Genomic DNA, 27,084 nt, shown 5'->3' on the forward strand with positions numbered 1-27,084 from the left:
ATCCATCACCCTCGCGGACTCATTTACCAGGATCCACGATTTTATCGCGATAAAATTGGGTTTTAGAAAAATTCCCACATTCAGGAAGTAATTTCGTCGCGATCTCTATTTCGAACGATAATTCTGGGGAACAAGAGGATCTCATCTTGCGAGATAAGAGAGAAAGGAAATCTTGAAAAAAGACATATCCTTGTGGATTTCGATCGATTTAAATATATTAAATATTTAATAATTTCTCCAAAATACTTAATGTAATAACACGGAAGCAACTTCCTCTTTCCAATCTCCAAAGACAAAAAGAGAAGAAGCAACGGCAGAATATGTAAAAAAAAAAAAAAAAAAAGAGAAATTCAGAATTAGCTTCGACCAAGTTTCACCGTTTGTATTATATCGTGGCCGCTATCTCTTGAATTGGAGCTTCTCGTCGTCGGAGAGTTTTAATTCCCCGCGTAATTCAAGCGGAATCCTCGGTTCGAGGGCGATTCGAATGTCGTTCGAATCGTTCGATAACGCGTCTGTCCTCGCGGAAAACCGTTTTCAACCGAGCCGCGGACGCGAACGTGCATTGTGGAACGTGTCCGGCTGTGCGGGCCGCCGATAGGATTCATGAAAACTGGTCCATAGAAATCCTCCGCAGACTTGGGGGACGCTCGCGTGGATACGAGGAGGAAACGTATTGTTTGCGGGAGACAGATTCATTTAGACTCGTCGCTCTGCTCGAAACGGCATCGATTAAGAGAGACGCGGATAATCCGTGTTCTCGAATTACAGTTGTGTATCGATAATGGAGATTAACCAGAATTCCTGTTACTCTTAATTATTGTTACTGTTAACAACATTTTTTTACACAGTTCGATAAAAAAAAGTAGAAATTCCAATCAATATCAATGATATTCAATAGTCATATTCTCTATTCTATTTCATGCTTCTACAAAAAGTTGCGAATGAAACGTTTTATTCCTATTTTAAATCGATTCGTTTCTCGTCTAATTCACGAATTCGAAACTGCACGACTGTTTTTCTCGAACACCTTCGAGCATCTACAAGTTTCAACTATTATAGATTCGTTTGTAACAAGTGATTCTCGATCTCTTAAAATTTGCCTCACCTTATTAGGGAAATAAGATCCCATACGATCTACTGGAAGCAAGGATGGTTATATCATTGATGATACCGTTACGATCCGATCTGATTTCTATCGGTGATACTCGGTAGGAAATATAGATACGTATCGAAAGTTTACGTACTCGATATCAATTATCGATACCGATTTTTCTTTCCTCGACAACAAGTTAATACCCTATTGAATCAAAGTATCCTTCCGATACTTGGGATATTATCTGATATTTCCTCCCCTCTCTCGAGTCGAAACATAATCGATACCGTTATGTATTTACAACTATGTATTCCCTATTTGGATTTCTATTCTCTATCGAACAGAAACACTGGTCGTCGAAGAACAGGTGTCGATATTTTTCGAATGGAAAGAGAGATATCGATCTCTCTTTTCACTTTACACTTTTGCCATCGCATTATAAATGCTGTCTATATAGATCGCTGGTAAAAAAGGTTGGGAGACACTGGCTCGTCCAATCGATCGATCGAAACGAATCAAATGTCGATTCTAACGATATAAATTGGCGAGCACGGGTTGGTACCAAAATCTCTCACGCGATGCGAGATTTGAATCGAACGATGTTTAGTCGTTATCGATTCGTTCGTTTAACCTTCATAATTCTGTCGGGGAGAAGGAGTCGGATCCAGGTGGCATGCCGTTTAAAAAGGAAGAAGAATTCACGGAGAATCAATTATTTCCCTCGGCATTTTTGTCCCTCGGCCAACCGGCATTGTTATCACGGACGATAAATCATTAGGAGGACACCGATTCAGTCAGGGGATTAACGAAACCGACACGATTCGTTGGCCGTGGCGGGTCTCGTTAATCTCGGATGTTCCATTAGGCCGTGTTCACAGTGGCACGTCCGAGAGCACAATGTGCTTGGCCCCGCGTCGTGTAATCCGACCGCATAAAGACTGGAACCGTGTAATGCTAGGGAATTCCCCCTCCGACGTGCCCAAACGACACTGTGAATTGTTTTTACCGGTGGTCACGTTAATCGAGCACGAAGTATTGCCCAGTTCCTCGAATTTATGCGATTCTGTTTGTTAAAACCCGAGTTTAACGCTCGCCCGTTATTCAAACAGAAATCGCTCTTTGTCCCGAATCGGTTTTTTTTTTTTTTTTTTAAACGAAATGCACGCGTTGGATAGTTAACGTACGGTAGTTCTGCTACCGATCGAAAAAAAAAAAAGAAGAAAGAAGTGACGTAAAAATGTTTATCGGCACAGGCCATCAAATTGTAAAACAGCGAATAGGTCTTTCCTATCGATCGTTCGAGTTAATCGAATCTCACGAGGGAGTCGAGCGCTCGTAACGCTCCACGTCCAACGAGTTTCTCGTGTGTTGTTCAGCAGATAGAAAATTGTCTATTTGAACACCGATTTTCCAGCCCACTTTGACCAGGGAAATTGCTTAAAATCCGATATACGCGCAAGTTGGGGAGGGGGGGAAAGCAAGTTGATCAAACACGGGAAAAAGGTGTTCTCTTCCATCAGAGATTCATTAGCGATATCATTGCACGAAAGATCGCTGCCCGTCGAATTTGAACGATGCCAGACCACGCATCGCGTTTGCTCCAACACCTCTCCCTCTCTCTCTCTCTCTCTCTGTCGGTGGCGCTCGAGGATATGCTCGAGGATACGAGTCTCTTGGTTGGCAAGGGCGTGCACTCTCTGTCAAATCCGTATCCGTGTTACGCGCTGCACAAACGTTTGGCAACATCGCGAGGGAAAATGTGTATTCGGCGAATCTAGTATAGGGGTTGGTCCTTGCACCGCGGACTAGCAAGCATTTGACACCGATTACGCTGTCCAATTTGAATTTCAATCGACCAACTTGGCACCGAGTTCTCGCCTTAGTTCTTCCCCTTAGTTGTTCCCCCGATTACGTATCCTCGGCTCGAAACTTTAGCTCAGCCGTTTGTTAAATTGGAGGGATCGAACGATTCTTTTTCCATTTTCCATGTTCGTTAAACAGGTGGAACAGGTCGTTCTCGGTCTGCTTGCAGATCAATTATCCCGATTATATTAATCGAAATTAACGGCGATTGCGCAAGACGCGAGACCGTGCAGAGTTTACCGGGTTGCATGTTTCTTTTTTTCCATCGATGAAATATCGGTTGCCATCGGATCCGCAGCTAGTATCCGCGAGGTGTACTACAGGCCATCATCGTAAAGTGCTCCTCGTAATTGACCTCATTATATAATCGATCGAGCAACGTCTCGTCGACGGTTGGATATTAAACAACGTTATATTCGAATATCTTCCTCCGATACTTATTAATCGCGTTATACGTATACCAAGCATCCTTAGAATCGAAGAAACATATCCGAAACCTGTTCACAATCTCTATTAATTGAAGAGGGATTAAAGGTTTCCGGGATATCTAATTACGCGGTTAAAAAACAGAGGGAGGGAGGGGGGGAAGAAAAATTCCAAGTTTCGAGGATCGATTAACAAACTCGTTTCGAAAGTAGTTTTTCATCGTCAAGGTTGTTGACAAATTATCGCCTCGATCACGATGAATCGACCTTCTTCTCGAATCTTCTTCCGCGTTCCATTTTCCCTTCTCTTCGCGCTTCTTCCTTCCTTCCTTCCTTTCTTTCTTTTTTCCACTAGTCGAGCGGGTTGACAAAGGGCAACAGACACGGAACGATGGCTGCGTAGATAGAGGCGACACTCATCCGTATCGGATCCACATACGCACACCACATTCACCTACACTTGGCCACAGACATGGATGTAAATGGACAATTGTAACGCTGGATCCACGAGAGCAGGTAGAATATGACCGCCGGTGCGCGTCAGGAGAATGCTTGCACGACTTGGAGTTCGCCGCTTCCTCTCTTCTCCTTCGCCCCCGTCGTCGTCTGTCGCTTTTTCCTCGCTTCTGGCTAGGATAGGAGAAGAGAGGGGAAAAAAAAGTTGCACAAATGGACCGTCCGCTCGTGGACAATTCGCTTCGGGACAATTCGTATTGTTACGGATCGTTTGCTCCGTAACTCCTTTCTCCTATTGGATTTTTGGATTTTAGGGGGAGGAAATTTCCCCGACCGAAGTTTCTATTTTATCCGTCGATAGAAACTTGGAGAGGAATATTGGAAAGGAATAAAATCCTTCTCCCCTCCGATGATCGACGAATAGTGTACGACGGATTGCTCGTCGTGTTTTTTTTTTTTTTTTCTCCCTGTCATCATTAGCATTACACGAGTTTTATCGACGTTTGGATTCAGCCGGGTATGCAAAATTTGTAGAGGGGCGGGGGAGATGGAGTGTGAACGGCGAGGGATAATACGGTCGCCTCTTTTAACGAGCCGATATTTTATTTAGCCTGCATCCGTTCGATCGCCTCGTCCGTTTGTTTCCAGAAGAAAGAGTTTCTGGAAGATTATCTGAGCGCTCGTAGAGAGGAATCCGTTCCAAAGGCTTGGTTGTGTCGAGCTCTCAAGGTCGGCGCGAAAGGAAAACGAGTACGATCCGGCAAAGCTGGTTACGCTTACTATTTTTCACGATGAAAGAAAGAAAGAAGGTTTTTTTCGAGAAAGAGGCATTGTCGCTGAAACCATCTCGAGTGGTTTTGAATATCGAAAGGATAGTCGAGATCTGTTGTTCGATATGCATATGACGACATCCGTCCGTTTGTTTTCTTTTTTCTCCGAATCACGAGACAAATGCGATCTTGGAGACGCGATCGATCCCCGCCCGATGCAATCGTGAACAAATTCTCGACGCTCTTGCGCAATTCGTCCTCGAATCGAAAAAAAAGGAAGAAAAAGAAGAATAAGGATCTTGGAATTAATATTTCCTTCATTGTCTTGATACGCGCATTAATAATCCCGATATAAAAACTGGTTTGCCATATAGCTGGTCGAATACGATAATGCATATGTGAAAAGTATACGTGGATGCATTTCGAAAGCGATAATACGAAGGACGAAACTTGCATACGAATGGTATTTTTCATGGTTCGTTTTCACGCCAACAAATTATCTTTGTGGCATAACTATCCTTAATGAAGTATCTCTGACGCGACGAAAAGGTATGCCATCCACGTAGCAGGTTCGCATATTCACCGACGCATGGGCATTCTTGAAATTCTGCTGGAAAAACTGCTGTTGTTCTTGTTCGAGGCTGCATCTCGTCGAATTCCATACCACGCTCGTTTCGCGTGGAAACCGAAAGCAGAGAGGAGAGGCAGAAAAAGAAGGAGAGAAAGAGGTATCCGGGCAGGAATATTTGCCGCGAGTAGAGTAGTTCTCCGCGGTCGTCCTTGCAGTTGGCAGCTTACTCGAGTTTATTTTAGAGAATGGCGTATCCTGTTACCTCCGCAACACTTTTGCGCATCGTTTTACCAATTGAAATCGACTTTGAGCTCAAGATCTCATCCCCTCGTGGAAAGCAACGGTAGAGTATTTCTTAACCGTGAAAACTCGGGAAGGGAGAGCATCTGTTCGAATCGCTCTATAGTAATTCTTCCTTCTCCAATATCGCTTTGGGCGCAACTGAATTTACCCGGGCAAGATAGAGAAACGTCGACGGATATTTCGAGAAACTAGCTCTCGAGGCTACGTTGATTTCCATGCACGTATTTTTTCGTTTTGCGAAAAAATATCAATTGTTCAAAGAACTTATGACCTTTCAAGTGAATTTCCGCGCGGTGTATTTACTGCTTTTACTCTCGCTCGGATCCTGGAGACTGACTTATCCAGAAATAATTACCACTCCCGTGTGCGAAAAGATAAAAAAAAAAAAAAAAAAAAAACGCAGGGCAGAGTTCTCGAGAATTTCATTCTCGCGCCCTCAGACCAGCCTTCTTTACTGCCTTCTTCGGTCGGAAGAAATCCAGGAAGAATTGCAACATAATGCGGCGGTGGACGGCGAACGTTATAGTTAACGAGCAGCAATAAAGGACACGCGATGGAGGAAGAATAATTTGCGGTACGTGCGCGAACGAGACGTTACGTAGGCAGAGCGCGCTCGGCAGGAGAATCGGGCAGCTCGCGGTCAGACTCGCGTGAGTATCGTGATTCACGAAACCGTACGCGCCTTATTTATTGCATTGTTCGTAATCGCGATATGATTCGCGCCAACGTTCGAAACCTCGCGAATTCGACGATATGATACCATAAAACGCGAGATTTACGGTGCAACTTGCACGCTCTCCAAGGGATTAACTCCAAGATTTCGGCCGTAACGTTCTTCCAGGGCGAGCCTGTTTTCAGCGAAAACGCTGCTGTAAAGATCTCGTGAAACGACCCGACCCCTCCTTGTTTAAGAGTTTTCTCGATAATTGCGCTCGTTTTGCCAAAAGGACTCGAGAAAGGGACGAGCCGGCTCGTTCCTCTTCGAAATTGTCTCCACGACAACGTTATGTGGATCGAAATAGTGCGAACGAAATACACGGTTTTATCTTGAAAGGATGAAAGCACGGGCTACTCGGCTTTTCTCAGCCAATGCTTCGCTTATTAAACACCGCTTGGACACGTATATAGCGTCGACACAATTTTCATTTGATCGGGAGCCAACGTCGGGCAAAAATTCTTTCCTCGACCGAGAGAAAAAAAAAGAAAAAGAAAAGAAGAAGCAATGACAAATGATTGTCTCGCGTTCTGGAATTCTGTCCATACCGCACCACCAACTTCCATTTCCGGCGTGATGTACGGGCCACTTTGGTCGGGCCACCGCGCACTTTCTTCTGCTCAATGGCTTCCGTTCGACAGGATTTATAGGTAATTGGGAAAGTTACTATCGGTGTGATCGCGATGCGCGTAGAATCCACGCTCGATTCGTGTCACGCGATTCGGTTTTTTTTTTTTTTTTCTTTCCCCTTCTTCGTTTCTTCTCGCGGAATGGATACTCGTGTGGCTCGTGATTTTAGACCGGTTGATGAAGTTGAACCTACCTAAGAAAAAACTTTCTATCCGTAATTCAACGGTTGTATAAACGGAATTCCTCTTCTCGAGTTCAGAAACTTTGCAATTATCGAGACTTTGTTTCAAAGTGTTTATTTTCTTCTTCCTTGCCTTTCTGGAAAGAAGTTCGAAAGTCTCTCGAAAAATAATTTTTATTTCGATCACGATTTCTTCGTCATTAATCATCCAAAAATTAACGATTCACCAAGTCAATCAAAGGTTTAGATTAGATTTTTCGTTATCGGTGGACAAAGTAATATCGACGCTTTTTGATATTTTAAGAAGATTTCCACAGCTTAGCTTTTACTTACAATCAAGACAAGATGATTAGCTTCGGTAAAAATAACATAAAACTCGATAAATCGATCAAGAATCTCTCGAGTCATAAGTTTTTTTTTTACAACAGACATCGAAATCATTGTAAATTGAACGTCCATCGTGAGGAATGACGCTATCTGAAAAACTTTAATATTTTCTACTTTATTGATACTTTCCATGGGAAGAACTTGAAGAACACGATCGTTCCAATCGACCCGGAATACGTCGTTGATTTCCGTCCACGTTTCCTCGGGAACGAATGAAATTCTTGTCGATCAACTTCGCAAAGCAAACAAAATTCTCGCGATAGAACCTATCCTCCTCCTCCTTCTCCTCCTCGGAGAACGGCAAGTCTTGGCATACCGTGACGTTTACAGTTAATTGGAATAGTTGTTGCGATCGCCGGACACCGATGAAGCAGCAGGTTGCTGCAGTCCTGTCTAGCGGGCTAACGCGGTTAGCCCCCGAGGTAGTAATAATCGCGGCCAGAACATTGCCTTGTAATCAAATTGGGTCGCCCCCGATCCCCGCTATCCTCACTCGGACATCAATTATCGCCAATTCGCCGTTGCGTTAAGATGATTGCCACGCCTTACGTAATTCCAAACCGTTTCGAGATTGTTACCACCACGTTAAATAGAGATGAGCACTCTCTCGCAAGGAGAGAGAATCGTTATCGCGTTGAAATACGGGAGAGAATCTGGTAAAACTGGAACGCGGATAATAAACGCGGATGTTTGCGAGCGTTTGCCAGGTGTTTGCCAAGCTGATAATCGACTTAAAGAATAGAATAATTTCGTTGTTCCTCGAATCTTGTTGTTCTTGAATCAACTTCTAACGAGATCCATCGGATATGTATTATTTATGGGATAGAAAAATGTATTGAACGAGCTCGAAAGGGATAAGCCGCGGAAGAAAAGGAGGCCGTAGTTGGTTGCACACGACTATTTATAACGAATCGATACGAGCCGTCGGCCGTTCTTCACGTGCTCGAGCGTCGTAGCACGTGCAAACCCGAATATATATATACACGAAGCCGAGCAACCTTCGTTTCAACGATGAAATGGAAAAAAAGGAAGGGGAAGATTGGACGAATTACAGGTCGCGTTATGACGAATAACGAACGGATCCTGTGCTTGCGCGGTGTTGCAACGCTTGGAATCTCGCGGGATAATCGCTTCTGTTCGTGGCAGCTATGAGTTAGGGCGTTAATTGGCCGATGCTTGGATTTGTCGTGCGCGAGATTAACGGGTTGGGCGTGCGTGCGTGAGTATTGCGATTTATCCTCGTGGACAGCAGCCGAACCCTCGAAAAGTCGTATAGTTTTTCCCGTGGATTTCATTCTTCGACGAGAGAAATGTGATTAAAATCGACGAGTGGGAATTATTTCGTGCGACGAGCAGAGGTGTATCGTTACGTTTTTACAAATAGACGCCGATACGAGGATGGACGGGTCGAAATATCGAAAATTCATCTATCCACTTTTCTCTCTCTCTCTCTCTCTGTCTGGGTTCATTTATTCCCGTATATCCCTCAGGACGAATCCGTGGCATTTTTTTTTCCCCCTCCCTCCGGGTATATCGATCGTTTTAGCGTTTATCGTAGTCGAATTATGCGACGTGACGACGAATGAAATTGCGGATCGCTGAAAGGACGATTAATCGTTTGGCGGGCAACCGGTCGAGAAAGGAGGGGAAAATGTTCGTCGCTATGGTGTTGCACAAGCACAATAAGCACAACAACAACGGGAACAACTCGAATCACAACAATTCGAGCAACAACAATTCGACCCGCACAACCAATAATCTCAACAACAACAACCACATCAACAATAATGTCGCCAATCTGAATCAAACGTTCAACGCGAGGGCGGTAAGTAAGTGTTGAGAATTTTTTTTCTTTTTTTCTTCTCCCTCTTCTTCTCTCGTTTCTTTTTCGATATCGTCGTTCAACCCACCACGACTCGTGTTCCTTATTTCGCAACGATGCAACGTTAACATAATATTCCCAAGAAGGAATGCGCGATAACGTTTGCACATATTATTGCTTCGCCGATTGATCCCCGAAGCGCGTGTGAAGCTTGCGTGCATGAGACTTGTTGTCCAATTTTGCACATTGATCATTAGAGGCGGTTGAACGAGGAAACGAGTTTTGTTTGAAGTAGTTTGATATACAAATTCATCCCCTCCCCCCTTCCCCCGCGTATATATATATATGTATATATATATATATGTACACCTGTTGCACATTCTGCCCGAAACGAAACCTGTTCGATTAATCGAAGTGACAGTAATCTTGCTGAACGGTTTAAGCGTAGAAGGATGGTGGCGCGAGGAGACCAACAACCGTTCAAACCGGTAATACTTGAAATCTCGTTAAAAACCATCATTCAACACGCGAAAATGAATTCTCTTCTCTCGGCCAATAAACGCGAAATTTTCCCCTCACCGTCGTCGATTGAGATTCGACAAAACTTTCGTGCATTCGCTCACCTTCCTCTCTGCAACCACGCCTCTTTCTTTTCGAGGAAGAAAGCGTCGTTGGAAAAACCGCAACTTTTCTTCTGGCAAAAGAAGATTCTTCATCGAGCGAAATTGGCGAATCGAGCGCCGAAGGGAAGGCAGTTTGAGGCAACAGTGCCACGAAAACGCGACGATTTCGCTGATGCGAACGGGCGTTTTGCCACCGGTTTCGCCGTTTCTTTTCCGAATTTATTCCCTTATCCCCTCCTCTCCATTCCACTCAAACTCCCCTTTATTTCCTCGCTCCCTCTCTCGCTCTCTCTCCCTCGATCTCGTCGGAACGTTAACCAAAGGATTGATAGAGGATTTCATTTCTCGTTCGCGCTGCTGCCAATTTCAATTTTCGCGCGTGTGTGCTCAGCTTGGTGGATACATCGAGCAGTGGTAGATAGGTTTAGAATCGAATGTTTGAAGTTGAAATCAGGTCAACGAATCGGCCGTGGATAGCGTAAAACGTAAGCGTGGACGGGATCCGTCCTATTATTTCCACGTTCGCTTCGTTTCGTTGGAAATAAAAACGGGGAATTTTGCGCGGTGGAAATTATCGAGCGTTCCCATCCCATCCCATCCCCGCCATTCAACGCGGCGTGTCGACAATTTTTACGAGCTGAAACGCAATTGCAACCGATGTTGCTCATTTACCGTGGCCTCTTAACGAGTTTACGATTCCATTAAAACACGATTATTGATTTATGACCGGCCGATAATGCACGTTGACGCCTCACCAATGCGTGTTCCTTTTCTTCTTACCAATCGTTCAATTATTTTCTCTTTTATTAATACGCGGCTTGCATACGAGAGACGCTATATCCAGAGAAGGATATAGATCGCGTCGAATGAATATCACTCGCGATCCAATTCCGCGCTTCAATCTCTGCCCGATGGACGGTCCATCGATGATTCTTTTTTTTTTTTTACTCGAACGTTCTCTTTTTCTTCTCGTTTTTCTTTCCTTTCCTTTCCTTTTTTTTTTTTTTTTTTTAATTATTTGTTTCATCCCAAACAATTTCCCTATCGGCGACGCGACGATTTGCATCCTGTTTGTCGGCGGGCGGTCGGTTTATTTTTCGAGGACGAAAGGATGGGAGGACTTGGAATAACTTAATTGCATCTATCGGGGAGGGTTTCGTCTCGACCCCTCTCCTCTCCCGGTCGCGACGAGGTTCAAGAGGTTTGCATGCAAATGAACCAGCGAGATTAAGTCCTTTGTGTTATTCGGTTCTGATAACGAACGTGTTAAAGGACCTCGGCCCCGAAACGCTATAAATTAACAACTAGATTAAACTGTCCATCGTCTGGCTGCCACGCGGCTTTGCATTCCAAAAAGGTTGGTCGTCTTCAAACGCGGAGGGATCGATATCTCCGACTTATCGTTTATTCTATGAGCCTTAATTGGGCGGCGGTCGGATCAGAGTTACGCGATCGAGTTACGATCTTTCGTTTCAAAGGGGATTGGTCCCGGTCTTTCGATTTTGTTGTTACGTAGATGTAATCGATGGACGAATCGAATTATTTTTACGTTCTTTTTTTTTTAACGCTATTAATCGCGATGGGGGAAATATTAAATATTTTTCCCCTTTATATTTTTTAAATTGATCAAATATTACGATTAGATATTTAAACGAGAGAAAAATTTCTCTGATATTTTTTCGTTGTTGTCTCTGTTGTCTGTCAATGTTGTTTATTTGTGTGAAAAAAAGTATATCGACGAGACACGAATCAATCGTTATCGATTAATTAATTCTGAAAGGAGAAAGATTGCGATTAAATATTCTCTATTCCGCGATAATCGGGTAAATTTGTTCGTTAAAACGTAGCGAACGTGTCCATTAACGAAGCACCGAGATTATGAGTCCTCGATCATTCGTTATAACGCGAACGTGTTAAACGTCTACCTCGAAATGCTATAAATCGTCTACTAGATTAAGCCATTTATCACGTAGCGGTGGGGCGCGCGTGTTTATATCGTTCGCAGCCTCGAATCCTTCACTCGCGATTCGAATATCAACGGAGAATGACGTATACAGTCCGGATCGAGGTTATTCCACGACGCATTTTAAAGGTTGAGAGGTACGTTGCCGTAATAAATTTCGTTGAAAAATTTGAAAAAAAGAAAGAAATAGAGGAATATATATATATATAGGATTTCGATTCGATATTTCAATGGGATTTTTTTTTTTAAGGAAAGCGATTGTTTATCGCAAGTTTTCCATCGAAAGTTTCTCGAGGGAGGTGTGAAGAGAAAGGAAACGAAAGAGTAAAAGTGTTGCTACGTGGCGAAGAACAAAAGCTGTTCTTAAATAGATCGAGAAGAAGTGGATTAACGCTTCTTCTTTGTCAAAAGACACAACACCCCCTTCTTCGCATCGAGCGTTCCACGTTCCCCTACTCGTATATATATACACGCGAATCAATCCGATTTCCCGGATACTTTTCCACTACGATTCTCGTCACGAGTTTCCCTCGAATCTTTTCACCAAGATATTTTTGTCTCGCAATCTCCCTCTGCAAAAAGAAAAATCTATTTATCTCGTGAAAATAAGTTTAACAACGATTCAACTTCACGACAATAATATTACAAATGTCGACGTAATATTAAAATTTTATCGATAATTTTTGTTTCTTATTATACATCGTTAACGAAAATGAATAAGCTTTTATCCTTTTTGAAAAATTATATTATATTCTAATCGTTTATCTTAACGATACGTCGAAAAGTAAACAGTTGATCCATCCTCGACATTTCTAATAATAACCTTGTACGAGAGAGAGAGAGGATTTCAATTTCATAATATTATCGAGGTGTACATATCCACAACGATCATCGACGTCACACTCACAACTCGACAAAGGCACGATAAGCAAGAGCACTAGAACGCTCGAAACGAATAAGTTTTCTTTTTGAAAAAAATTACATTGCACACTGTACCATATTACCATATTATATATTCTATTAATTTGTCTTAACGACATTTCAGAAACTAAACGGTCGATCCATCGTCGATTACATTTCTACTAATAACTTTGAACGAGAGAGAAAGAGGATTTCCATTTCATAATATCATCGATGTTTATATATCCAACGATATAGGCAGTCACAGTTCGATAGAGAACGAACGAAAAGGAAGAACAGCAAAACGCTGATGCGTATAATTAATCGTTGCCCACTCGAGAGGGGGGGATCCCCGAAAATTCACCCTCGTCGTTGCTTACACCGGTCATCCTCGTGTTCGAAGCGGTCACGTTGCCGAGGATGTGGTTGGACAATCGGTGGACAGAGTCGTAATCAGGGCGATTACACCAGGCCGCCCGTTTAATCCCAAGTGTCGTTAATGGCCGGCAAATTGAACTGGTTGTTCCGCTTTTATAAACGGAAAATCGAAATGCGGGTGGGGGGAAAGACGCAAGCGTCGATCGACATTTCCATGGGAGCGATTATCGATTTCATATCGCGATGAAATATTTGATTCGGGGGATTTTCTCGCCGCTCCACCGAAATTCTTCCATTCCTCTCCCTCGTTTCGATTGATTATTAACCATTGGCAGGGAATGAAGGATTGCGCGAACAGAATAGAATTTGCTCCGCTATTCCAGAAGCGTTTAGAACCGTGATGGAGATTCTACTCGATGCGACTTCATTGTTAAAATTTAGTCGGTTAATCCTTTCGAACACGAGATATCACGATTTCTTCGTAAATACGAAACATTTCATTCGAAAATTGTCGATGAGAGAAACTTGAACACGATAAGTAACGAATATTTAGTGGCGAGAAAAATTAAAATACACGCAATTTTTTTTTTTTTTTTGACAAGAAGATCGTTAAATCGCTTTCGAAACAAAAATAATTTTCGTTTAGTTGAAATTAACTGGCCCGGGTGCACGGGGGGTTTTTGTTAAAAGCAAGCCGTGGCACGATCGATGAACGTTAAACCGCGTCCACAACGGAGGAATTCGTTTTTTGATTCGAGAATAGAATTAAAATTCGCGTTTCCAAAATTGCAAAACTTATATCGCGACATAATAGATCATAGACGGAAAAACGTAACCGGTCCCTGGAAGAAAACTCGATCGATCGAGTTTGTACACAACAAGTGGAAGCATTTAATTGCGTCGTATAAGATGGCGCTCGAGTTAACAAACAAGAGAAGGAGCGTGGCCAGAAGGAGGAAATGAGAAAGGAAAGGGGGAGATATCGTGTAACGGGATAAGTGGCAGTGTCAGGCGTTGTGTAATCGGCCGCATGAGAAAGGTCGGTGGAACCGAACGATCGTTGCTCCGTAAACGGTGGACGTGCCGTGGAAATTCCAATGTTGCTAGCAAACGAGTCGGCCGGATTTCAACGGCGGTGTCCATTCGTTCGTGTAGTTTTCCATGTGTTAACTTTGCCGGAGGTGATCGTGGTCAAAGCTGAAATGAACGCAGTTTTATTGCCCGTGTTCCTCTTTTTATAAAGTCATCTTTTATAAACGTAACCTTGCAGTCACCCGATTTTTACGAGTACGCGTATCATCGCACCGTTTATTCGCAAATTTCTCTCTCTCTCTCTCTCGATCGATCGATTGGCCACGTTTCGCGATATGAAACAAGGAAAGAAAGAAAGAAAGAAAGTTTATTTGTAATGGTAATTGAAAAAAATTTCTTTCCACAGACGCAAATGTGTCCAGTAATAATTAGCCAGGTTCGCGTCGTGACGCTATTAAACACTTACGGCGGCAGCCATTAATGCATCCCACGTGCATTTCCCCCGCGGCCACTAACAGGAAGCCCTCTCAATACGAGCAGGGGCTGTGGATCGTCTAATGGCAACTACGTAACGACCTTGCCTGCCGTCGTGGTATCTTCCGGCTACGAGGTTCCAGATGCCAGCCACGAAGCGGGCTCGATCGTAAAAGTCAAAAACTTCTGGTCGGGAAGAAGAGCGTATCGCGGCCATGCTTTTATGCTCTCGAACAACCCAACTCTCGAAGAAATTTGCGCGTAAAAATCGCTCCCCGTAAGTAACGTTTTGCCATCTCGAAACAAGTTGGGACTGACAGCCGCGGTAATTGCAAATTTTTTCCTCTCCTTTTTCACCTACGTGCTTATTTCTTTCTTTCTTTCTTTCTTTCTTTCTTTCTTTTTTTGTCGAAAGAAGAAGATACTTTGCGACTCGGTTGGTTTGCTCGTAAGTTAGTTTTCCAAAGCCTCGCTTGTTCCCTGCGTTCATTCCCGCTTACAGGGATTATACGCGCGGTACACGAGTAATTGAATTTTTTAACGGGAGAAAGAAGGATTTAATAATGGTTGAACCAGCTTCGTTCGCGAAACGAAAGTTGTTTTTTTTTTTTTTTTTTTTTTACGACCGATGTTTCATAGCGACTTGTTCCCACGTTGAAAATTTCTATGCATCCCGTAATTTGCCTTCTAATGCCCCGCTTTTACGTATCACCGGCGTGATATTAAGAGCTGAAAGTGCATCAAAGGCTGACGAAATAATAGACATTCCGTTACCCACTTTCCCAACGAATGAATGAATCACGGTAAATTTCGTCGACAACGATTCTTCGTCATTCTTTCCTCGAACGCTAAGCGATCCTCTGCTAAGCGTTCCTTTTATCGTCGATTCGTTAACCCCCCTCCCCCCCTCCGGTGCCTCCATCGAAAATTTTTTAATTAACTCCCCCTCGAAAATTGTCTTTGACTTTAAGCCACTCGAGGCGGCCCGAATTTCCTGGAACGTGCTTTTCCACGATTCTTCCTCTCAACGAGAGGAGCACCCATCAGACTTTTTGGCGTGGAATGGGGCGCTTAAAGCCGAGGCAGCTTTATTTTCCAACCACGAGACAACGATTTTCGGCCGCGCCTCTATTCTTAGTCGTTTAAGACTAAACGTCGAAGTTTGTTGTTGTTCAACCTCCAAATTTCGATTTCTGCTTTAACCTTCCGCTCCAAATTTTTTCCCTTCTAACTCGCAAACGCTGTGAAAAATATTCTTCTTACCTCGAAATCGTTTCTCGCCGCCAATCACGCTTCCACCTCTTCGAATCTGAATCCATTGATATTCCATCCCCGAACCGCTTGTCATCAACTATTTACCAACGGTTGCACCCCTTCCAATCTACTATTTATAAGCTGATCAAACGACACGGGGGATCGAAACTCGTTCCGTTCGCGGCGATAAACCGGCACGTACCACTCGTGAATTTCATCCTGACTGAATTCTCTGAATTCGTCAAAAATCGAGGTTCTTTTTTGAATCGAGATTTCACTCGCGCAAATATTTAAAAAGAAATTTGCATTATTTTATTCGTTAGTCGATTCGATCGTATACCGTGAAACATAGCGATAGAAATAATATCAATTTTTAGTTAGATTATCAAAAAATAATTTTTTTTATCCTTATTCGAGCAAACGTATCATCGTTCCAAATAAATAAATAAATCTTGGAAAACGAGACGAGAAAGATCGATATCACATTCATCGTTAATATAAAGCGCATCAAACTGTGCCCGAAAAATCACGATCGATCGAATTATTCTTGACAATTGGATCAAATGCAAAATCGCGAACAAAATAATGGAAAATTAGGGGCGAAATTGATGCGATAATTGGTCGAAATTCTCGTGATTGCGGCACGGTCAAGTAGATCGTTCCTGTTTACCGATCGAAAGTAAATAGTTTATCGAGATTCGACAGTGCATCGTTTAGCGCGTGAATCATAGCAAATTGCTAGGTGTGGAAGTTGGGTTACACGTAGTTGCAGTATTTGCCTGGCCTGTTACCACGCCAAATGTAACGCAGGAACGGTTGTCTCTGCAATCTCGTGCCAAGCAAATTCGTATTATCGCGAGTCGAGCTCGATCGTAACGTCGTTTTACCGTCCCAATAAAACTGAATCACGGCACTTGATAAACCAGATATAAATTATGCGCGAATTTTTCCCGTATTCGAAAAAGAAAAAGAAGAAAAGGGAGAAGCGCTCGAATAAAGAAACATCGAATCGCTGAGGAAGAGAGTTTTCGCTGATAGATCCTCGCGCAAGTCTTGCCCTCCCTAAAGATAGATGCGTCTCGGAAACTTGGAAACCTTCTCGACGATTCTGAAACGAAGAAACTTGCTCGAATTGGGAGGAGGAGGAGGGAACTTTGGCGAAGGGAAGGGCGAAATTTCATTTATCTTGGACTTCGACGTTCGAGATTCACGTTGGTCCAAGCGAAACGGGCACGCGTTGTATACACGCGACGACCGCGTCAAATGTCGAAGCGAAAGGGAAACGAGCGCTCTTGGCGGTGGTCTTTAATGCCAACCGCTTTCAGCAACGCTCCCGTTCCCAATGGAATATATCTCGTGACGTTCGGTTAATCGAAAAAACTGATCTCTGATCGCGGCCACTACTGTACTACTAATTTCCGTAAAGAAGTTGGTGGTGGTCGCAATTGGACGGGAGAAGAGGATGGATAGGAAATTAGAATACGTGGAGTAAAGCGTGTCGACGACGCGTGAGACGCGGCGAAGTGAAATATAATTTAGGGCACGGCGAGACTTATCGAGGTTGACGGTCTTTACCCCGATGGGGCAATCGACATGGAAAATTTCATCACCGGTGGAGCACGGTGAATCGTGTCGAGACACAATTGGGGCAAATCCGGGCCCCATGAACGATCGTATTATCGATCCTCGATCGATTATGTCATTTCTTGTTCTGCCACCACGCTTCGCGTTCCGCTCCGTCGTCCCTGCTTTTTCTCCTTTTCTCGCAACGAACGAAACGTTTTGGAGAAGGGATCTCGTAGAAGGCGTTGCTTTTCGATTAGATGATGGAACGGAGTTTTAACCAGAGAAGAATTTCGTTTAAAGGAGAAACCGCGGAAATCGTTTCTCGAATCGAATCGACGTTTAAATAGCGTAAAATTGGACAACGGGGACAAGGAAGGAGAGGAGTTGTAATAACATTATTCGGTGTTCAACGATATCGCAAGAGTTGACTAAAAAGTGGCCAACCTCGGAGACCGCAGAAATGAAACCGAGTCGAATCGGCTCGAGAGTTTGTTGTGTGCGTTATACATAGGCAATATGTAACTGTAAACGCGACGATATGTATATACCGTTCGATTACTCGTGTTAGTTTCAAGCCCCTCGCGATATCTCGTCGCCTTTCACTCGGCTATACTTCGCGCCATTGTGCAGCCACGGGTTGCGCAACCATATTTTACTTCTCTTGCATTGCAAAATACGCGTATACACGCGTACGTGTACGATCGTTACCATTCCATTGTCTTCTCTTTCTCTCTCTCTCTCTCTCTCTCTCTCTCTCTCTCTCTCTCTCTCTCTCTCTCTCTCTCTCTCTCTCTCTCTCTCTCTCTCTCTCTCTCCCGTGACATTCCATTCAACCGCAGATTTCGTGGTTGAACAACGAATGCGAACGATCCGGATGATACGATCGATAGCATCTCCTCGTCGAATAAATAATCTTCACGGCCAAGTAGAAAGTCTCTCCTTTACACTTTCTTCCAATTGTCAAGATCGAATAATTAACAAGGATTGCGATTAAGATATATATAACTAATTTTTGTCTTTGTTTAAAAACAATTTCACGAATATCCAAGAACAACCTCGTACATCTGAGATCGCACCGATCGACGTCAGTTCCCATTCTCCGCTCGTCGATGTACAAAAGAAGGAGAGGCCCGCTCTCTTGCACGTTGTTTTACCGGATAGGTTGTAAGTCAAAGCCAACGGCTAATAAACCACTTAGCCGTGAAGGAAACACACTGCCACCGATGGAAAGCCGCTCGTCACAGTCGATTCGGAACGAATTTAATTCAGAAGCGCAAAGCTCGAAAAAATTTTCTTCTTTCTTAAAATGGTTAAAATTCACGGGCGATACTACCATTCGATATACCGAGAAGCACGCGTTTGTAATTTATTTGCTACTCGTCTCGATAAATCCTCTCGAGGGAAATACGGTTCTCGACTCTCTCGTTCGAGCACGTGTTAACGGACACGCGGATTAATTTTTTTCGCTTATTATCGATGGCGGATAAATATTGGGTAAAAATTATCCGGTGAAGATCGATCGAGCAGCATTTTAAGGCTTCGAAATCGCGCTCAGCTTGAAGGTTCGTTCGCCCTGAAGCTGAAGCACCTCTCGTCTCCACGTTTCGTCTCCGCGAGAAGAAATTCATTTTAAGTGTTCCTCGACGATATCACGAGGTTTCGAGCCGTGATTAAAATTTATAAGGTGGCTCACGTTCACGTTGGTAACAATGTGCTGCGACCAACGATCGATTCTCACGATCCTCCACCTAGAGCCTTGAAATTAAAACATCGAATCAACGATATCGATAGAAGGAGAGAGAGAGAGAGAGAGGAAGGGAATTGGAGCGACAGGAAATCGTAGGAAAAAGGAATTCCACGAGAAGAATACGTCAAGGGGAGGAGGAGGAATTGTCGAAGGAGAGAAAGGACGAAAATCGGCGGAAAAGGAATTAGGATGGATAAAAGCGCCGCGAGGCGAGAAAGAAATTTCAGGGATAAAGAAAGAAACAATGGAAAGAAAGCGTCGAAGGAGAAATTCTAGCTCTAGGAAAAACAATGTCGGGCCGCGAAAAAAGAGAGGGGTTGAACGATAAAGGGAAAGCGCAAGAGGGGAATTTTGTTCGCGATGAAAGGAGCAGAGTTAGATACGAGAAAGGCGATCGAAACGAAACGAAACGTAAAAAAAAAAAAAAAAAAGAAAAGAAAGGAGAGAGGACGAGAGAATAAGGAAAGGCGGGGCGAAAAGTGGACACGAAAAGTGAAGTTTCCAGTTGGAACTTGGTGAAAATACCGGGTGATTCCTGAGAATTGAACGTGAACTGCACGATCGACAATAAATGTGCATAAAATAAGAGCAGGCGATACAATTGAATTCATACGACTGCAAGCTTCGTTCGTTATTTCCCTTCGGCCGCGTTATCGATTTCACGGCGCCGCTCCGCTTTCGATAACTTGGATTACGACTTCATTCACGATTGCAACATCCTTCACGCTGGGAAAAAATATTTTCACTCTCGCCGATTCTCTGTGATCTCGGTTTATGGATCGGACAGAGAACGGGTCTGTGTTTCACAGAGAGAGAATTCCGATGAAGATCTTCGAAACGGCTTGTGGAAGCCTTACGATCGTGGATCGAACGTGTGATGTAAAGCTTCTGAATTTCTGTCAACCGCAGAGAGAACGAATGATTTCTTCGTATTTTTTAAACAAACGACGACGAAACGGCGATTCGTTTAACGGAAGCAAACTGTTGTCGTTGTAATGAGATAGATTTATCAACGATCGAGAAACGAGGTGGCGAAATCTCTTTCAATCTCTCTCATTCCAAAAAGTTTTCCCCGTTCGATATCGTATTCGAGTCGGCAATATCGTTCGACGTGGAAGAAGATCGTGGAATAAAACGCGTTCATCACTCGCTGTCGGCCCTGAACGCTGCTCAACCGTGATTTTCGAACAATGGAGCATCGAATAATGCGACTTCCTGTTTTAGCGTTCGCTTCCTTTTGATCCGTGCGCGGAAATTGAATTTAGTTTTTCTCCTCCCCCCTTTATAAATTCCACCGATACGTCTCCTGCAAATTGATACAGTCGTAGCGAAAAGTTTTTCGATCCGTTTCAAAGGGCGAGTTTGCAAGATTAATAATACTCGAATATAAATCACGAGAGGAGAGGCAATTTCGATTTATCGTTCCCATATCCCGTTTAGAATATTGAACTTTTCCAGCCCAGATGCAACACCAGATCCTATTAAATCCGGCTTAATTATTCGCCGAGATAGAGCTATACCGGTATACAAGTTGTATCGCTATCTTCTTCGCGTTGATTCTCCCGTCAAACCGCGCGAAACACGTCGGCCACGTAATCAGCGTTGGATAGACGTTGTCGCGCAGCCGGCCATTTACCAGAGCGTATTACGAAATCGTGCATCGGCTATCATTAGGGGGAAAGGTTTCGTCACTTTCCCTGCGGTCTGCTGCCACGATTCCGATTCCGTTCCTTCTCTAATTATAATCGTAATACCGTCCATTATCAGCGAAGATCGCCCGCCTAATTGTTACGTCTGATGCTCGCGGATTCGTGGAAAGAAAGTGGCCGATGATGAAATTGCCTATCTTGGCTCTCCGCGTTTTAAAACCAAGGAATGTAATAATGAAAAAAGAAAGGGCGGAAGCCCTTTAGAAGTATTAAAAATTCACATGGATAAATTCGTTTCTTTTGCAAGGATTGTGCGTCGCGTTTCTTTTTTCTCTTTTCTTTTCTTTCTTTTTTTTTTTTTCCTGGTTAAAGTCGCGCGGGTTTTATTTATTCGTCAATTTCGCATATCTGTCCAATGATTCAGGGAATTTTCCCGGCGCGCAGTTTTTCTTTTTGTTGGCGATCATCGAGGGGAAAAAATTGGGATAAGAGTGCACGATTCGAGGGAAAAATATTTAGCACATGGAAAATAAAGCGGGGCATCGTTGCGTAAAATTGCGTTGCTCGAGTTTCGCGAACCAGTTACCCTCGGCTTTGAACCATAATTAAGCGTCGTTTTTCCTAACCGACTCCCCCCCCGTCACCGAAACCTTTTCCAAGGGACTTGGATCGTTTCGGATTTTTTTTTTTTTTTCCTTTCTCTCTTTCTTTCTTTCTTTCTTTCACCAAGATTAAACTAATTGCCCGACCGAGAGAACTATTTAGATCGATATCGAGACCAGAAACGAGATTCAATTTCAATTTTCCAACCGGATCGCTCAATTCGCGGATCTCTCTAGATAGGAAACGAGCAATTAGCTCTTACTTTTAATTAAATTACACGAGTTATTCCTAGTCGGATATCTTTATTTTTTTCGTTTCTCGTTTTTTGGCTATTGTTTACTTTTTTTAGATCGTCCCAAAAATTCTTTTATAACATTCAAGATTTGATTTTTCCGGAATAGATTCTATAACATAAAGAGGTAACTCGATGTCGAAGAATTTGTTTCTCTTTTCGTAGAGGGAAAACTTTCTTAAATCGTTCTGAATTTCTTATTAACCCCAATATCGATTAAAAGCGTACTCGAATCTGTATTATTATTTCACGGTTGGATTCGATCGGCGTGCATAATTTCGTAATCATGGTGATCACAACCTTTTCAAGGACTCGAACCAGAGATTTCTTACGTGTCCCATTATCGTTTCGATCAAGGTCACCTCGCTTATGAATATTCACCCGCTCGAATCCGTGTCATTGCGCGCGCCGTATCAAAACGAACCGGTCGGCTTCGAATCGAACGAGGGCAGAAACTCGTTCCAAACTACGTTTTACTCTCGATCCCTCCTATAACGATTCTTGGACGGATTTCCGCCGATCCTTTTCCGATTGTCACCGAGCCAAACCTCCCTTATCCACCTCTTACACGATCACGACGAAAGAAAGAAGAACTCGAAAGAAGCTGCGCGTTAGTCACACCTGGAGGAGCAAAGATATACGATCTTGGAACTCGAATTTAAATAAAATAAAGTTTGCCGAGAGTTTTGGAGAGCGTCGTTGATAGATTCGAAAGTTTTATCCATCTCTCGATAGTTTCTCACCATTTTTCAAGAATTGATCAATCCGTTCGAAGGGGAGAAGTGGAAACGAAATAACTCTCGACCCGTCTCGAATCGATCAAGCCTTTCGACGATACTTCGAAGCATGGAATATATTTAAACGTCTGTTGATTATTTGAAAGAAACGATACAACTGTCGAACCTTCTTTCCAACGAGGAATTCGTTATCTCGAGGAGAACTCCGAGTTAAAACTCGCAAGAGTTGCAACGATTCGAGCCGTTTCAAAATCCTATCGCGACGAGGTTGTCTATCGGGTGTCCGTATCGTCCAGCCATTCCCTCCTCGCGCTTTCCCCTACCACTTTGATGTCCCACGACGTGCTCTCCCGCGCCTTTCTTCGCGCTGCTGCACCGCGTGTCAGTTCGAAAGCGGCCGCGGACAATAACTGGCAGGCAACCGGTCAGCGAAGCCAGCCGTTCTGGCTGCGAAAACCCGCGTTCCTTTCCTTTCTCGAAGCCGAGACCGATTCCACCTTCTTTCCACGAAAGTGTAGCAAATATGACGTGTTAATCTCCGATCAGTTAAAACGTGTGAGCTACCTTTTTACCGAAAAACAAAAACATGGATACGACGAGCGAATAAACGTGGTGAACGAGGAAAAGAATAAATTTTTCGTGTTTCTTGGTCGACGAGTGTTAGTTCCAGTGTTCTCCAACGACGAATTATATATATATATATATATATACGAGCACGATCGGTGCACGATCGGAGAAGAATCAGTGCGGACGATCGGTTGCCATCGGTTGACCGATGCATCGACATTTTCAGGTACAACGAAGATTCGAGGAGGGTGGATTGCAGAACGAGCGAGTCGATTGAAAGGGGAAGGGGGGAATAAATAAGGCACGAGTTATCGAACATATGTTATCGGGATGACACGGCTGTCTCCGACAAGAAGCGGACGTTTCGGGATGATTTATCAACCGGCCCTCTCTCCCCCGTCTTTTTTTCTCTTCGGGAAGGAACATCGAAACCCTCTGAAATCTCAATTGTTTCTCTCGCCTCGTTTCCTTCGAAGCGAAGAAACGGAATTCGGCGGTTGTTGTTGCACGGTTGCTCGCAGCGGTGTGACATTTAAATGTCAGCGAAGCGTCGTGAGATCAATTTCAGGATTTTAAATGCATTCTCTCGATACCTCCTCTCTCGTCCGTTCCTTCCCTGGAAGGGAACGAGATGATAATCTCGCGCAAGAAAACGTATTAATTAATTTTTCAGCGGGAGGGATATAAACGATCCGATCTCGGGGAGGTGGTATGGCTTTCGGGCACGCTAGGTTAATTCTCCTTACAGTGGCCGGATTATTTAGAGCATAAAATGGCCGTCTAAGGCGAGAAAGAGACGAGACGAGGCGGCGGACTGGTTGAAATAATTATTGCTCCTCGATCGAGGGGAGGGGAGGAGAAGAGAGAGAGAGGAGTTTTCTCCGGTCGACGGATAAGGCAAAAGGGCCTTAAGAGATTAAGACTTTTCCTTCCATGGAAGAGTAATGGTCGTGTGGCCGTGCATCGAGAGAGAAAGAGGAAAGGGGATCAAAGAGGCGCGTAGTTGAAAGTCGTAAAAACGCGAGAAGATGGGTATCGCGGTACGAGGGAATCGAGAGCACAGCAGGGTTTGGCGCAGCGAAAGAATTTTCATGGAAAAAGAAAACCTCGTAAAGGTCTGAAGGGGGTTGGTTGGTGGAAACGAGCGAAAGTGGTCGTTACTTAACTCTTGGTCCGTCTCGCGGATGAAAAGCGCCTCCTTCGGAACCGGTAATTAACCGGAGAAAAATATTCAAGGATCGGCGGTGTGCTGCCGCGCGTCCCTCTTTCCTCCTTTGCTTTCCACCGCCGCTTTAATCTCCGCGAGGCTGTCTCGCTTAGCGATGCAAAAACGCGCGGAGCCTTGTCCTGGCACACCCAGTCAGGGAGGAGAAAGAGGGATAATATACGCGGCAGTCGTTGACTTTCGGTTGAAAGAAGAAAAATACCGAAACACGGCGGCGTGTCGAGCCACGGAAAAGCAATGAAATGGACGCTTTAAACTTCGGTTTAAAATCGCCCCGCGTAAAATCGCCAATATTCCATTCCTTTTTTTAAGACTAAGTTTTTATTGTGAGTCGCGCGACTAACATCGTTTTCTTTCTTTATTTCTTTTTCTCTCAATTCATTAATTCGTTTCTTAATTCGAAGAAAACGACCGATCACGATTAAAGAGATGAAGCAGTTTACTCCTTTCGTTATTACTTTTTACGGTTATTTTACGAAAAAGAAAGAGAGATGTCACGATTCATCGCTTCTTCAACGAGACTGCATCGATATTTGGAAAAACGATCGAGTTTTCACGACTATATATATATACGCGAGGAGAAACGAGTTTCGATCGGAGGTGATCGGTTTATCGCGTCGCCGGTTATTCGCGCAAGGCAGCACTCGCTAGGCAGCACTTTCACTACCACCGCGCGAAAAGAGAAAAGGGATCGACCGAATCGCGTTACATAAATTGGGCATTTCCATCCTGTTGCATCGTAAACTCCATCATTTCCATCACGTTCGCGTGTCTTACGTTACGTCTTGCTCTCGTTGGAAAATTTTTACTCGGGTGGCGTGGAAAATTGCCTTCCGCGTTTTTACCGCGAGGAAAATTAACGAGAAGCTACGAAAAGCGACAAGTGTTTACAAGCAAGGAGGGAAAGAGAAAGAGTGTAGCGCTTAAATAGGACAGAATGAAGCGATTGACTCAAATAGCAATTAGACTGGATAGACGGCAGATAAATTAGTAAACGATCTTGGTCGCGCGCTACAGTCGTCGAAGGCTCGGGCGAAAGTCACTGACCGATATTCTTTTTTTTTTTTTTTTCTTTTTTATCTCCCGCCGTATATCGTGCGCCACCACGTTACGTTCCATGCATGCACCGGTGCCGCATATCGTATTCGCCCCTCCTTTTCTCTTTCGTCCCATTAGAACTCCCATTCCCCGGGAAGGAAATGCATAGCTGCTCCTCCTAACCGACCTCCTGAACAGGAGTTTTTCCAAGAAACGCTGATGGCGTGAAATGGCGCGGGAAGGGGTGGTGGTATCGCTCGTTTTAACGAACCATTTGTTGCGGAATCGATGAGTGTGCAAACACAGACCGCTCGAACAGCAGACCGATCCGAATTTATTTACTCGCGAAAAAAAAGCACGCGTGGAAAGGCGATGTTACACTCGTAAGGCGCGGAGAAAGCTGTGCTCAGGCTCAATTTCCCTTCGTTCGGTGACGCGTGGATTCGATCGATTCGAATTCACGTTTCTCGGCAACTGCGTTGAGCAGAATCAACGTGTTCTAATCGACGAGTTATACACCGTTATAACCACGTTGAAAAGTTACACAGAAGAAGTTGTTGTCGTAATGGAGAGGATGCATTCCGCGTTGAATCGGCGCGAGCCGAAACGAAAAATTGGCGAAAATTTCCCCTCCGCTGAAATCCCCATCTGCGCGTAATGAAAGTCGCTAATTCTTCCCTCCCCTCCACCTTCCCTTCTTCCCGTTACCACCGCGCGTGTGTACGGCACCGTTCGAAAGAATGGCCGAGTTTCGCTCGATTCCTCCTCGTCTCTCCGGTTGGAAAGGCGCGGCTCTATTCACCCAACGACGCTCATCCTCGTTGAGGAGGAGTAGGGACGTGCGCGTGGAGGAACGATTAAGGGGATTAGGCGCTACGTTTTCACGGACGAGTATAGGTGGAAATTTCTTCCCTCCCCCCCCCCCCCCTCTTTTTTTTTGTCTCGCTTCCACTCTTTTTCCTCGTAAGCGAGCTCACTGGCTCTTTCCTCGGCCCGGAGACGTATGATAACACGGCACGCGAAACTCGAGCGATTTTTCTATTGTACGCGGCGAAATGTGTCGGTTAATGTGTCTCTCCTTCGAGCCGCTTTTAAAGAAACGGAGCGATTTTCAGCTGAAACCGGCAATTTCTTCCCCCACACGGAGTCTCGACACTTTCCTCCTCCTCCTCCCGGTTACTAGCCGGGATTTCTTTGAAAGGTTGGCCTGAAACTCGCTGCTGGAAAATGTGGTGAAAAGAAGTAGCTCGAGATCGAGAAGAAAAGTATCTGTGTGTATGTCGAGGGAACGATACGCATGTCCTCTTTCGATCGATCGAGGAAAATTCATAAGAATATTTACTTATAGAGATATAATAAAGTTCCTACTTTTCAAGGAAAATGTTCTTCACGCTCATTGTTCGTTTTATATATACACTTCTTTCGCTTGGTTATCGCCATTACGCTTTGACACCCTTAGGGAGGCTCGCTTGAAAGCGCGTCTGATCATAAACGGGCAAATCTACTTAACCGTGAAACGCTCCTCGCCCAATACCAATGCCCTCCCCCCCTCAATTTTCCGGTGTCTTTGAACCACGTCCCGCGCTTGGCAAACGAGACGCCAAGTCTCTCCTCGTTCTGCTCGCCTCGACGAGATTCCTTTTCCCGATTCGCCGACGATGCGCCGTCGTAAAAAGGCAACGCTCAGCACGCTCGATCCCACGCCGCGTGTACCCTAATAAAGCCACGCGCTTTCGTATCCGCCTACGCGTCACGATTAACAATTAACGGCCGGCCCTCGAATACCAAACACGCGCGTGCATCGCCGAGTCGAGCCC

At 44.2% G+C, this 27,084-nt stretch overlaps 1 protein-coding gene across 5 annotated transcripts in view; it reads left to right on the plus strand.

Moving 5' to 3' along the window:
* The window catches only part of GckIII (Germinal centre kinase III), a 74,118-nt gene that overhangs the window by 25,217 nt on the left and 21,817 nt on the right, over positions 1–27,084 (plus strand). The window contains exon 2 of one of the 5 annotated variants that reach the window (XM_086914245.1): positions 8,944–9,222. The exons of 1 other annotated variant lie outside the window; for it this stretch is intronic. In XM_086914245.1, the coding sequence (XP_086770371.1) occupies positions 8,980–9,222 (243 nt within the window). In that variant the 5' untranslated portion in view covers positions 8,944–8,979. Of the gene's footprint in view, positions 1–8,943; positions 9,223–22,797; positions 23,231–27,084 lie in introns of those variants that run through there. 3 more of the 5 variants (XM_086914244.1, XM_086914246.1, XM_086914243.1) reach the window with 3 other exon arrangements.

Source organism: Apis florea, unplaced genomic scaffold (assembly GCF_048593485.1).
Source record: "Apis florea isolate Af1SG1 unplaced genomic scaffold, ASM4859348v1 contig_3587_pilon, whole genome shotgun sequence".
Classification (NCBI taxonomy): domain Eukaryota; kingdom Metazoa; phylum Arthropoda; class Insecta; order Hymenoptera; family Apidae; genus Apis; species Apis florea.